The following is a 13,737-nucleotide window of genomic DNA, read 5'->3' on the forward strand; positions in this document are numbered from 1 at the left end:
GAGGAGGGGAGCGGGGAAGGAGGAAGGGAGCGGGGAAGGAGGAGGGGTGCGGGGAAGGAGGAGGGGTGCGGGGAAGGAGGAGGGGAGCGGGGAAGGAGGAGGGGAGCGGGGAAGGAGGAGAAGAGAGGAACCTCACAGCAAGGGAGGGAAAGAGAGGAGCAGGAAAATGCAGGGGTGGGGGGCGCAGTTGATTTTCACCAACACACAGTTTTGCGAGCTCTCCTTCCGTGCAAGGAGACCTTGCATGTTTGTGTCCTGATAGATTTCAGTGCTGGACCATATTAAGGCCAAGGAGAAACTCAGGCCATAGTAAGAAATGTCCAGCGTGTGGGACAATTTCTTCGAAACTGGATGAGCCCATTTGGAGGACTGCCTGAGCCCAGGAGTTTGAGACCAGCCTGGGCAATGTAGCGAGACCCCATCTCTACAATACAGAGCCTCTTAAACGTGCATCACGGCCACCTGGACAGGGTGGGATTTGTGGGGGAGGTGCATGTCCAGTGCCCACAGCACTAAGCTGCTTTAGGTGACTTCAAGCAAAACCAATAGATGGTCTCGCAGTCCTAGAGGTCAGAACTCCGAAATGGGTCTCCCCAGGGTAAAATCCAGGTGTTGGCATGGCTGGTTCCTTCTGGTAACTCTAAGGGAGAACCCATTTTCTGACCATTTCTGTCTTCTATGGAATGCATTCTTCTTTTTCTTTTTGAGATGGAGTCTCGCTCCGTCCCCCAGGCTGGAGTGCAGTGGTGCAATCTCGGCTCACTGCAACCTCCGCCTCCAGGGTTCAAGCGATTCTCCTGCCTCAGCCTCCCAAATAGCTGGGACTACAAGCACGCGCCACCACACCCGGCTAATTTTTGTATTTTTAGTAGAGATGGGGTTTCACCATCTTGGCCAGGCTGGTCTCGAACTCCTGACCTTGTGATACGCCTGCCTTGGCCTCCCAAAGTTCTGGGATTATGGGCATAAGGCACCGCATGCGAAGTAATTTTTATTAATAATGGTTTTGAGCATCCAGTGTCCCATTTGGTTATAGACAGAGGAATGGCAGAGTATGAATAGGTTGATGTGGTTACTCTGTTGAAACGCTAAGAACAACCTTTCTGGGAATTGCAGAGGGTAGGTAATTGCAACTCCCTTCTGTCTTCTAGGTGCTATGTCTGTGGACACACCCTAGATACATTTTCTTCTCTGTCTTTCCAAGCAAGTCCACATAAAACACTAGGCAAGAATCTTAGATGGGAAAACAATGAAAAAGCAACCAGGGACCCGAGGCAGGGGTAAGGAAAGGACAGTGACTTCCCTGGAGCTGGAGTCCATGTCCCACCGTAAAAGCAGTGTGCAATTTTTATAAGCGCCCTTGGGTCCAGACACCATCTCCTTCTTTCCAAAAGGAGTATCTTCCAATCCACGGGAAGGCCAGAAAAAGGGGTGGACCATTGTTTCATGTAAAAACTTGGCTGCACCTTTGGAGAAATGTCTGTTCATATCCTTTGCCCACACTTTGGTGGGGTTGTTTTTGTGTTGTTGTTGTAAATTTGTTTAAATTCCTTGTAGATTCTGGATATTAGACCTTTGTCAGATGGATAGATTGTAAAAATTTTCTCACATTCTGTAGGTTGCCTGTGCGGCCCACAAACATATGAAAAAAAGCTCATCATCACTGGTTATTAGAGAAATGCAAATCAAAACCACAATGAGATGCCATCTCAGGCCCGTTAGAATGGCAGGTATTAAAAAGTCAGGAAACAACAGATGCTGGAGAGGATGTGGAGAAATAGGAACGCTTTGACACTGTTGGTGGGAGTGACAATTAGTTCAACCATTGTAGAAGACAGTGTGGCGATTCCTCAAGTATCTAGAACCAGAAATAGTATTTGACACAGCAATGCTATTACTGTGTATGTACCCAAAGGATTATAAATCATTTTACTATAAAAACGCATGCACACATATGTTTATTGCAGAACTATTCACAATAGCAAAGACTTGGAACCAACCCAAATGCCCATTAGTGATAGACTGGATAAAGAAAATGTGGCACATAGACACCATGGAATACTATGCAGCCATAAAAAAGAACGAGTTCATGTCCTTTGCAGGGACATGGATGAAGCTGGAAGCCATCTTTCTCAGCAAACTAACACGGGAACAGAAAACCAAACACCGCATGTTCTCACTCATAAGTGGGAGTTGAACAATGAGAACACACGGACACAGGGAGGGGAACATCACACACCAGGGCTGTCAGGGGGTTGGGGGGCAAGGGGAGGAGAGCATTAGGACAAATGCCTAATGCATGCAGGGTTTAAAACCTAGATGACGGGTTGACAGGTGCAGCAAACCAGCACGGCGCATGTACACCTATGGAACAAACTTCCACGTTCTGCACATGCATCCCAGAACTTGACGTAAAAAAAGAAAACAACCCCAAAACTTAACTGCACCTCGAATGCATATTACCAAGTGAAAGAAAGCAGTTTCCAAGAGGTACTTACTGCATGAAGGCACGTATATGACTTTGTGGACTCGGCCAATATTGAGGCGAAAAACAGACCCGTGGTTGCCAGAGGTTAGGGCAGAGGATTGGGGCTGACGGCGGATGGGCAAGGTGAGGGAATTCGCTGTGGTCACGGACTTGTTCTGAATCCTGATAGGGTCTTGGGTACCGGAATGCATCCATGGACTAAAACTTATCACGGCGCACCGACCAAGAAAGAATGGCAACCGAGAAAGAGCGCAGGCTTGTGGTGTACTGCAAGACAAGGGTTTGCAACGACCTACCCTCTGCCATGCCCGGGAAGGGTGTCCTTGGCGTTTCCACAGAGTAACCACATCCGTCTTACAAGGTTGAAGATGGGATTCCCACAGGAGCCAGCCATTGCCCTGCTGGGTCTATACACCCCCGCCCTCAAATTGGGACCTGAAGCAACATTCGCGCACGTGGTCACAGGAGTGTTACTCACAATAGCCCCAGTGTGGAAGGCCCCCCAAGTGGGGACCAGGTGGTCACTGGCAGATGAATACGTCAGCAAAATGTGGTCTGTCTATATGGTGGAATACTATTCAGCCTTTAAAAAGGACAGACACTCTGGTCAAGCGTTGACAAACCGTGAGGACATTACGCTGAGTACAGGAAACCAGTCATAAAAAGGAAAAATACTCTGACACCACTTGAACGAGGTTCTCAGAGTCATCACATTGGGATCAACAGAGAGGAAGTAGAATGGGTCAGGTGCGGTGGCTCACGCCTGGAATCCCAGCACTTTGGGAGGCTGAGGCAGGTCGACTGCCTGAGGTCAGGAGTTCGAGACCACCCTGGCCAACGTGGTGAAACCTTGTCTGTACTAAAAATGGTACCTGTAATCCCAGCTACTGCGGAGGCGGAGGCAGGAGAATTCCTTGAACCTGGGAGGCAGAGGTTGTAATGAGCCGAGATCGTGCCACTGCACTCGAGCCTGGGTGACAGAGCAAGACTCTGTCAAAAAAAAAAAAGTTAAAATGGTAAATTTCATGTTATGCATATTTTATCATAATTCATTTTTTAATTAGAAAAGACACCTAAGTGCAAAACTTCAGAGAGAGCATACAATCACCCTTAGGGTTAGGAACTCAATATTGGAAGTGCTGTCTGCATTGCTTTATATGTCATCGCTTTAAGAGGTTTATGTCTGTGTGGTGCAGCATCAGGGGCATCCATAATGGGTACGTAGAATGTGTGTACACCTGAAGACGTGCGCTGGGGTACAGGCTAGAATGCTTTGCTGACAAAGGTGTGTACCTAACCCGGGAGCCCGCAGGTGCAGCAGCACCCCCCACCTAACTCTCACCGACTGGCCCAGAATCTAGCTGAGAATCTAGCTGCATCCAGCAGAATCTAGCTCCAGAACTGAGCTGAAACTGCTGCTGAGAAGTTTTGGCTGGAGAAAGGCCAAGCCTGTAATTGTCACCGGGTGCTTGACAAAGGCCAGCCCTGACGTCTTCCCTCCCCACATCACTGTCCCCGGAGTAGGTATGGAATCGGCTGTCTGCAGATGTGAGAAGTGCTTCTTAGAGAGGGCTGGCGGGTCCCGGCCAGCATGGGTGCTAGCAGGTGGAGGCCGGTGCGATGTTTATAGCCAGCAGCTTCTCCTCCACGCCTCTGCATCCCAGACCCTGGGAGACGCCCAGATTCCTGCCCCTCCGCACTTGGAAAGGGAGAAGCCTCTCCTTTGAAGATTAAGCAGTGGCGCTCTGGGGCTGCTGTGGATCTCGGGGCGTTTTCTCTTTCTTGTCTTGTTTTGGTCTGGAAGACAGTGATAATTCACTCGGAATTTTAATGTGTTCTCCAGTTATGCAATTCTAAAATCTTGCGCATATAGTTTTAAATGTTTGTCAAGGTTGGTTCTTCAAAGGGAGTGCTTCGGACCTCCCACGGCATATTTGGAAATGTCTGCAGACATTTTCCGTTGTCACCAGGGAGGTGGAGGAGGTAGGTGCTCCCGGCCCCTGGTGGGTGGAGCCCAGGGGGCGCTGGTCAACACCGGACAGTGCACAGGACGGACGGCCCCACCACAGAGTCATGCACCCCCAAATATCCGCAGCGCTGAGGCCGAAAAAGTCTCTTAGCATGAGTGACTCTCACATTGCTCCTTCTCTCTTCTCCCTTTTCTCCTCCTTCCTTCCTTCACCCATCTCTCTGTGTATCAATCTATAGCTCTCTCTCCCTTAACCTCTCTCTCTCATCAATCTCTCTACCCATCCATCTACCATCTGTCTAGTCCATCCATCCATGCATCCATCATGTATCTGTCTATCCATCCATCATCTATCATCTATCAATCCATTCATCTCTCCATCTTTCTACCATCTATGTATCTAGTCTATCTATCCATCTATCATCTATCTATCCATCTATCTATCATGTCCCCATCTGTGCCTCTGCATCCCAGACCAAGAGAGATGCCCAGCTTCCTGCCCCTTGGCACTCAATGATAGAGAAGACAGGCTGGGAAACCTCTGTCTTCTATCTATTACCTAGGTATCTGTGTATCTATCCATTCATCCATTCACATATCCATCCATCCCTCCATCCATCCATCCATGTAATCTGTTTATCCGTCTATCTACTCTGTATTTATTTATCTAGCTAGCTGTCATCTATTTATCTATCTCCCTATCTATATCTATTTATCCACCTATGTACCCATCCATCCATCCATTTCTCTATCATCTATGTATCTATCCATCCATTGTCTACCTATCTACCCATCCATTTCTCTATTATCCATCCATCTATCTATCTATCTATCTATCTATCTATCTATCTATCTATCTATCTACCATCTATGTATCTGTAATCCATCTACCATCTATCTTTCTACCTATCTATCTATCTATCTATCTATCTATCTATCAAATCAATCATCTCTCTCTCTCTCTCTCTCTAATCCATCATCTATGGCAGTGGTTTGCAACCAGGCACAATGTTACTTCCCAGAGGACACTTGCTGATGTCTGGAGACAGTTTTGGTCATCCTGACTCTGGGGTGGAGGGTGTGCTTGTGGCATCTCCTGGGTAGAGGCCCCCAGGTTGCTGCTCAGTGCCCTCTAGTGCACAGGACGGCCCCACCACAGATAACCATCTGGTCCCAAACACCAACACTCCCCAGATGGCAGATACTTTGAGTAGCCAATCATGTCATCCCATAAACGTTATGCATTTGTACATATTCATGAAACATTTGTGAAAAAGCCGAGGTCTAGGTGCCTGGCCACTTGCTGCTGTTTACTGCTCCGTCCTGGCCTCCAGCGGGTCGTTTATACGCTCTCTGATATGCATCCATTCCTTTGTTTGGTATATTAATGCTTCATTCACCATTTTCCAAGCGGAAAGCTGCCGTTAGTCCTGCCTGGTGACACGCTGTCACTTTTGCAGGGGAATTATTCTGCGTATATAACTTAACTGTGAGCCGTCTGTCCTAATACCTCAGGCATATTCTGTAAGCAATCCTGGTACCTTTGGCAGCTGCCTGAGTTCTGTGAATCATCCAGGACACTTTTACGACTTCCTCCAGCCACAGGAAGGGCACAGCACAATTTATGCCGCCTCCTTGGAGGCCCTGAATTCTCAAACATCGATCGCTGGAGTTTTACTCTGCTTTGGTACTTATAAAAATTTCCATGGCTAGAATTTCAAAGACTTGCAGAAAATGAACACACTGAATTGGATCAATTCATTTCCATTTTGAAGGCTGCTGGGTACATGTCGCCAACTCCTTCTCCCTCATATTTACAAAGAGGGTGCTGGAGCTTTCAGTGAGGCAGGACTTTTGGCTAGAAATGAGCTTTAAAATCTGCTTGCCTGGGTCAGGATACCTGAAGGTCAAAGAAGAAAGTGAAGCCACATGGAAGTCATTTATATTCCAATATATGGCCTGGGTTACTTTAAGGACAACCCAGGAGATGGGGGAAGAAGGCTTGGCTCTCAGCCAGGCAAAATTGTGCGATTACATTGCCTAGATGTTACATGTTTATACACTAAGAAGGGTAAACACCAGCATCATAGGAAGACAGGCTAAGACCTTGAAGAGGTAGCTGTTTTCCTTCCTCCCTTCCTCTCTTTCCTCCTTCCCTCCTTCTCTCTCTCTCTCTCTCTCTCTCTCTCTCTCTCTTTCTTTTTGATACAGAGTCTTGCTCTGTCGTCCAGGCTGGAGAGCAGTGGTGCAATCTCGGCTCACCACAACCTCCACCTCCCGGGTTCAAGTGATTCTCCTGCCTCAACCTCCCGAGTAGCTGGGATTACAGGCACCCGCCACCATGCCCGGCTAATTTCTGTATTTTCAGTAGAGACAGGGTTTCACCCTCTTGCCAGGCTGGTCTTGAACTCCCGACCTCGTGATCCACCTACCTCAACCTCCCAAAGGGTTGGGATAAGATGCATGAGCCCCCGCACCTGGCCTCTGGCTATGTTTTTCTGGGGCATTGACTCGACATGAAAATTAACTATTTGACAGGAGTCTCCCACAGCTTAATCTCTGAAGGTCAAGATGTGATTCTGTGGAGCATGTCGCAAAAGCCCTATCCGAGGTACCCAGTATTGGAACATTCCGGATGAAAATACAATCATGTGTCTTGGTTTTCTTTGCTTTTCTCTTTTCTTTTTTCTTTTTTTTCTTCCTTCCTTCCGTTCCTTCCTTTCTTTCCCTTCCCTCCCCTCCCCTCCCCTCCTCTTCTCTCTCTCTCTCTTTCTTTCATCTTTTGACAGTTTTGCTCTTGTCGCCCAGCCTGCAGTGCAACGGCACAATCTTGGCTCACTGCAACCTCCACCTCCCAGGTTCAAGCAATTCTCCTGCCTCAGCCTCCTGAGTACCTGGCATTACAGGCATCCACTACCACGCCCAGCTAATTTTTTGTATTTTTAGTAGAGACAGGGTTTTGCTCTGTTGGCCAGGCTGGTCTCGAACACCTGAACTCAGTTGATCTGCCTGCCTTGGCCTCCCAAAGTGCTGGGATTACAGGTGTGAGCCACCACGCCTGGCCATGTGTTGCTTAATGATGGGGATACATTCTGGGAAATGTGTGATCAGGGGATTTCATCGCTGTGCAAAAATTGCAGTGCACACTCACACAAACCTAGGTGGTACAGCCTACCACACACCTAGGCTATATGGTACTGCCTGTTGCCCTTAGACTACAAACCGAATTCCAGTGTAAACCAGAAACAAAATTCTAAGCCCCCAGCCATCTGAATGGGCCCCTCCTCTTGGTCAATGGCATTCCAAAGTTAAGCTGAAACACTAGTTCAGGGGCCGGGGGTGGTAGCGCACACCTGTAATCCCAGCACTTTGGGAGGCCGAGGCAGGTGGATCCTGAGGTCAGGAGTTCAAGACCAACCTGGCCAACAGGGTGAAACCTCGTGTCTACTAAAAATACAAAAAATTACTGGGTGTGGTGGTGTGCACCTGTAATCTCAGCTACTCGGGAGGCTGAGGCAGGAGAATCACCTGAACCCAGGAGCAGAAGTTGCAGTGAGCCGAGATGGTGCCACTGCACTCCAGCCTGGGCGACAGAGCGAGACTCTGTCTCAAACCAACCAACCAACCAACAAAAAAAGAAACAACTAGTTCAGGCCATGATGGAAGTGTGGGTCACACCTGTCTCCTAATAACCTCCTCCTCTGTGGAATTCAGGAAAAGGCGAGCTGCATCCACATCAACATAGACCTTAATTGTGGTAAGAAATGTTGATATAATGTCAGTCCACGAGTCTAACGGCTGAAGAATTGGGGTCTAGTGTTTGAGGGCAGGGAGGACCCAGCGTGGGAGAAAGACAGAGGCCAGAAGACTCGGCCAGTGTAGTCCTTCCACGTTCCTCTGCCTGCTTTTGTTTTTCGTTTTGTTTTGTTTTGAGACGGAGTCTCGCTCTGTTGCCCAGGCTGCAGTGCAGTGGTGCGATCTGGGTTTACTGCAACCTCTGCCTCCCGGGTTAAAGCGATTCTCCACTTGGCCACGGTAGCAGTGAGGGTGGAGACAGATTTGCTGAGAGAAAATTCGATGCCTCAAAGGAGACTATGCCGCCCTCTTCTGATTTCTCAGCCTCCCGAGTAGCTGGGATGACAGGCGCGCACCATCACACCTGGCTACCTTTTGTATTTTTACTAGAGACGGGGTTTCACCATGTTGCTCAGGCTGGTCTCAAACTCCCGACCTCAGGTGATCCACCTGCCTCGGCCTCCTAAAGTGCTGGGATGACAGGCGTGAGCCACCGCGCTCGGCCCTCTGCCTGCTTCTATCCTAGCTGTGCTGGCAGCTGATCAAATGGTGCCTGTCCAGATTGAGGGTAGGTCTGCCTGTCCCAGTCCAGTGACTCAAGTGTTCATCTCCTTTGTCAACAACCTCACAGAAACACCTACGATCAATACTTGGCATGCTTCAATTCCGTGAAGTTGACACTCAATAGTAACCATCACAGTAAGGAAACAGCAAAACGGAATACAGACCCCAAGGGCTGGGCGCGGTGGCTCACGCCTGTCATCCCAGGACTTTCGGAGGCCAAAGGTGGGTGGATCACCTGAGGTCAGGAGTTTGAGACCAGCCTGGCCAACATGGGGAAACCACCTCTCTACTAAAAATACAAAAATTAGCCAGGCGTGGTGGCGGGCGCCTGTCATCTCAGCTACTCGGGAGACTGAGGCAGAAGAATCGCTTGAACCCGGGAGGTGGAGCTTGTAGTGAGCTCAGATCACGCCACTGCACTCCAGCCTGGGAGACACGGTGAGACTCCTAAAAAAAAAAAAAAAAGAAGAGAATACAGACCCCATTAAGATTGTTGCTGCACTCTGTCAACCACCTCCTCCCAAATACTCCAGAGCTGAAAGTGCAGACAACAAAATGATGGGGTGTGGGAGTGGCAGAAGCCAGGTCCTTTCTTGTGGGGAAGGATGGTGTTGACGTTGGTTATCGTGATGGGGGGAAGTTTGTTTGGCAGTAAATTAAAGGGAACCAGTGGAAAGGGAAGTAGACGAAAGAACAATCAAGAAGAGAAACTGAACCAATGGAACAAAAACATCGGCCAGGCACGGAGGCTCACGCCTGTAATCCCAGCAGTTTGGGAGGCCGAGGTGGGTGGATCACCTGAGGTCGGGAGATCAAGACCAGCCTGACCAACATGATAAAACCCCGTCTCTACTAAAAATACAAAAAATAGCCGGGCATGGTGGCTCACGCACCTGTAATCCCAGCTACTCAGGAGGCTGAAGCAGAAGAATCCCTTGAACCCAGGAGGTGGAGGTTGCAGTGAGCCGAGATCTCGCCACCACACTCCAGCCTGGCAACAGAGCGAGACTCTATCTCAAAAAAAAAAAAAAAAAATCTGAAAAAGCAGGTCAGATTGTATCAATGTCCATATCTGGTTGAGCGATTTACTGCAGTTCTGCAAGATGTTCTAATTGGAGGAAGCTTGGTAAAGGGTACATGGGATTTCTCTGTGCTACCTCCTACAAGTGCATGTACGTTTAGAACTCTTTGCATACAATTTCTGTGTTAGTTCGGACTGCTGGGATAAAATACCATAGACTTGGTAGCTTAAGCCATTAAACATTCCTGTTGCCCAATTACGGAGGCTGGTGAGAGCTCTCTTCTTGGCCACCTTTTTCTTTTTTTTTTCACTTTTTAAAAATTATACTGTAAGTTCTGGGATACATGTGCAGAACGTGCAGGTTTGTTACACAGGTATACACGTGCCATGGTGGTTTGCTGCACCCATCAACCCGTCATCTACATTAGGTATTTGTCCTAATGCTCTCCCTCCCCTAGGCCCCCACCCCCCAACAGGCCCTGGTGTGTGATGTTCCCCTCCCTGTGTCCATGTGTTCTCATTGTTCAACTCCCACTTATGAGTGAGAACATGCCGTGTTTGGTTTTCTGTCTTGTGTTAGTTTGCTGAGAATGATTGTTTCCAACTTCACCCATGTCCCTGTAAAGGACATGAAGTCATCCTTTTTTATTGTTGCGTAGTATTCCATGGTGTCTATGTGCCACATTTTCTTTATCCAGTCTGTCACTGATGGGCATTTGGGTTGGTTCCAAGTCTTTGCTATTGTGAACAGTTGGCCACCTTTTTCTTGTGTGCTCATATAGCAGTGGGAGAGTGAGCTCGCTCTGAGTTCATCATCCTTTCATAAGGGCAGGAATCCCATGCTCAGGAGGCTGAGGCAGGGGAATGGTTTGAACCCAGGAGATGGAGGTTGCAGTGAGCTGAGATCGTGCCACTGCACTCTAGCCTTAGGGACAGAGCAAGACTCTGCCTCAAAAAAAAAAAAAAAAAAAAAAGCAAAAAAAAAAAAAAAAAATCACTCATTTGAATTCTACACCTTTGGAAAAATATTAAAATACCCTCTTCATCCATTGGTCAAATCAGGAAAATGAAAACAACGACTTTATTCTAAGTCTATGAAATGCAGCCTAAGGGGTCAGGACAAAAATGAGTTCACAATAAATCTGTTATGATTAGAAGGAAGAAAACAAACAAATAAACAAAAGATGGCATGTGTCAAGGCAAAAGACATCAGACAACATATTCCAGAATGAAGGCAAATAATTATAAGGGGGTAAAAGAGAAATCACTAAAAATGGTAAGTAAGCGATGAACACAATGATTAGTAAAATGTCTATTTCTGAACCCCAGACAGTGCTTCCCAAAGACCGCTTCAGAGGCCAGAATTCCAAAGCTTTTTTCTACGTACAGATCTTCTCCCCATGCCTGGATTAATGGCCCCCAAACTGCAGAAAACATAACCTCAACTGAGTTTGCTGCTTCAGTGACAAATGACACCAGAGCCACCACCAAGCCATGGCTGGCATTTGTTCAGTTCTGAGCATTGTGTGACAGAATGCATCAGTCTTGCTTTGCTCTCAGCAAAACTGGGTGCAGAGGAGAGGGCTGTTCGCCTGGTCGTTGCAGAGATGAGGAGTCGGAAAGATAGAGACGCAATGGCTTAACTATGGCACCAGATGCAAGACTTGATACCTCCCCAGTTCCAGCCCAAATGGAGAAATGGGTAAGATGCACCTTCTATGATCTGGGGATCAGTGCAGACATCTGCGGTCCAGCCCTGCAACCTGTCCTGCCTTTGAAAACGTGGGGTGTCCCTTCGATGACAGTTTCTCCTAACAGCCAACATGAAAGATACCACATGGTCATGATAAAGACATTTTTTAAATCACGGTGGCGTCCAGACACACACCAACCTTTGCTGACTGCACACGTTCCTGCTAAAAGTCCCACACCAGCCTTTGCTGACCGCACACGTTCCTGCTAAAAGTCCCACACCAGCCTTTGCTGACCGCACACGTTCCTGCTAAAAGTCCCACACCAGCCTTTGCTGACCGCACACGTTCCTGCTAAAAGTCCCACACCAGCCTTTGCTGACCGCACACGTTCCTGCTAAAAGTCCCACACCAGCCTTTGCTGACTGCACACGTTCCTGCTAAAAGTCCCACACCAGCCTTTGCTGACTGCACGCGTTCCTACTAAAAGTTCCTGTGACTACATGAGACAGCACTGCCAGTTTCCAGGCCGTTAGGACCTGCTGTCTTTGGGGACGTCCTCTGCTGACCACAGCCTCCAGCTCCTTTAGGACACAAGCTCTGCTTTATGCGACTTTGAGTCCCAGTATTTAGGCAAAACACTTAATACTTACTTACTGAAAACATGACTACATGGATGGATGGATGGATGGATGGATGGATGGATGGATGGATGGATGGATGGATGAACGAGATGGCCCCATCCATCGCTGGACCTGAATGAAACCTATTCATGCTACTGGAAGGGTATAAAAGAGCAGCTTCACTGGGAAATCCACGCACCCTACGTCCCACTATTGAATCAAGGTTTGCCAAAGAAAAGAAACTCATTCCTCCTGGTTCGTACAGAGCCCTAATGGCACACATGACATCTGCTTCAAGCTCAAACCCAGGATCCCAAGAGCTCTGGCCACACGGTGGACTCAGCTCTACTCACCCAGCAATCCACGCAGTTTCTCCGCCGCTGGGAGGTGTCTCCAGGCTGCAGGAAATTGCACAATCAGGTATCAAGGAGCACAGGCGAACTTCAGAATCACGCTCTTGGTTTCCCTCGGAGGAATGGTCACATAAGGGTTACCATGAAACAGAGGAAGGGTGAGGCCGGAGTTGTACAAGATTCAAATTGATCTCAGAGCTCATCTGCTCAGCCTGGGGACAGCGGTGTCTGTCGTTTTCCAGAGTGCTTGTTCAATCAGCCACACAAAAATTGTCAGCTTTAGGAGATAGGAGACATCCTATCACTCCATCCAGAGCCTGTATTTGGAACTACCTTTATGAGGATAATTAATAGCAGCTGTGGCTGGGCGTAGTGGCTCACGCCTGTAATCCCAGCACTTTGAGAGGCAGAGACGGGTGATCACTTGAGGCCAGGAGTTCGAGACCAGCCTGGCTAACATGGTGAAACTCGGTCTCCACTAAAAATATGAAAAAAGAAAAAAAAATTATCTGGGCGTCGGGGTGGGCTCCTGTAATCCCAGCTACTGGGGAGGCTCAGGCGACATAATCACTTGAACCCGGGAGGCGAAGGTTGCAGTGAGCCGAGATCGTGCCACTGCACTCCAGCCTGGGAGAAACAGTGAGAATCCGTCTAAAAAAAAGAAAAAAAAAAGAGCAGCTGGCACTTCTTGCAAGGGCTTCAAGCTGCCAAAGGCTCTTGGGTGATGTGCACGTGTACAGAGGTAGACATATTGTTAGAACTGAAGATTCGGTGCATCGTCCTGGCTGTTTGGAAACACTTTTCAGACGACGACATGGCGGGATCCTGGTTTCACGGGGAAGTCATTCTCATTCAGCAACACATCCGTCTGGGCTCCACGGCTTAGCAGAACCTCTGGAGAGTGCAAGGTGTCTGCAATGCTCCTGTAAGGAAGATGCCAGAGGCGCTGGTGCTGAGGGCTGGAAACGGCAGCTGACATTTGCCTGGCTCAGGGAATCTCAAACTTGGCTGAACAACAACAACAAAACATGACTTGGGGCCGGGTGCAGTGGCTCATGCCTGTCATCCCAGCACTTTGGGAAGCCAAGGCAGGTGGATTGCTTTGAGCTCAGGAGTTCAAGACCAGCCTGGGCAACATGGTGAAATTGTGTCTCTATAAAAAAAAATACAGATAGTCAGCCGTGGTGGTGCACACCTCTGGTGCCAGCTACTTGGGAGGCTGAGGCGGGAGAG

At 48.4% G+C, this 13,737-nt stretch overlaps 1 protein-coding gene across 8 annotated transcripts in view; it reads right to left on the reverse strand.

Moving 5' to 3' along the window:
* LOC102121273 (polyprenol dehydrogenase) overlaps positions 1-13,737 on the reverse strand; it is a 389,469-nt gene that overhangs the window by 55,621 nt on the left and 320,111 nt on the right. For 7 of the 8 annotated variants that reach the window (XR_010584122.2, XM_074030407.1, XM_074030409.1 and 4 more), the window contains one exon: positions 3,361-3,478. The exons of the other annotated variant lie outside the window; for it this stretch is intronic. Coding sequence is in view for 6 of the 7 variants with exons in the window: in XM_074030407.1 (XP_073886508.1) it covers positions 3,361-3,478 (118 nt within the window). In the remaining variant the exon portion in view is untranslated. The remainder of the gene's footprint in view (positions 1-3,360; positions 3,479-13,737) is intronic. 8 annotated transcript variants of the gene reach the window in all.

Source organism: Macaca fascicularis, chromosome Y (genome assembly GCF_037993035.2).
Source record: "Macaca fascicularis isolate 582-1 chromosome Y, T2T-MFA8v1.1".
In the NCBI taxonomy this organism is placed as follows: domain Eukaryota; kingdom Metazoa; phylum Chordata; class Mammalia; order Primates; family Cercopithecidae; genus Macaca; species Macaca fascicularis.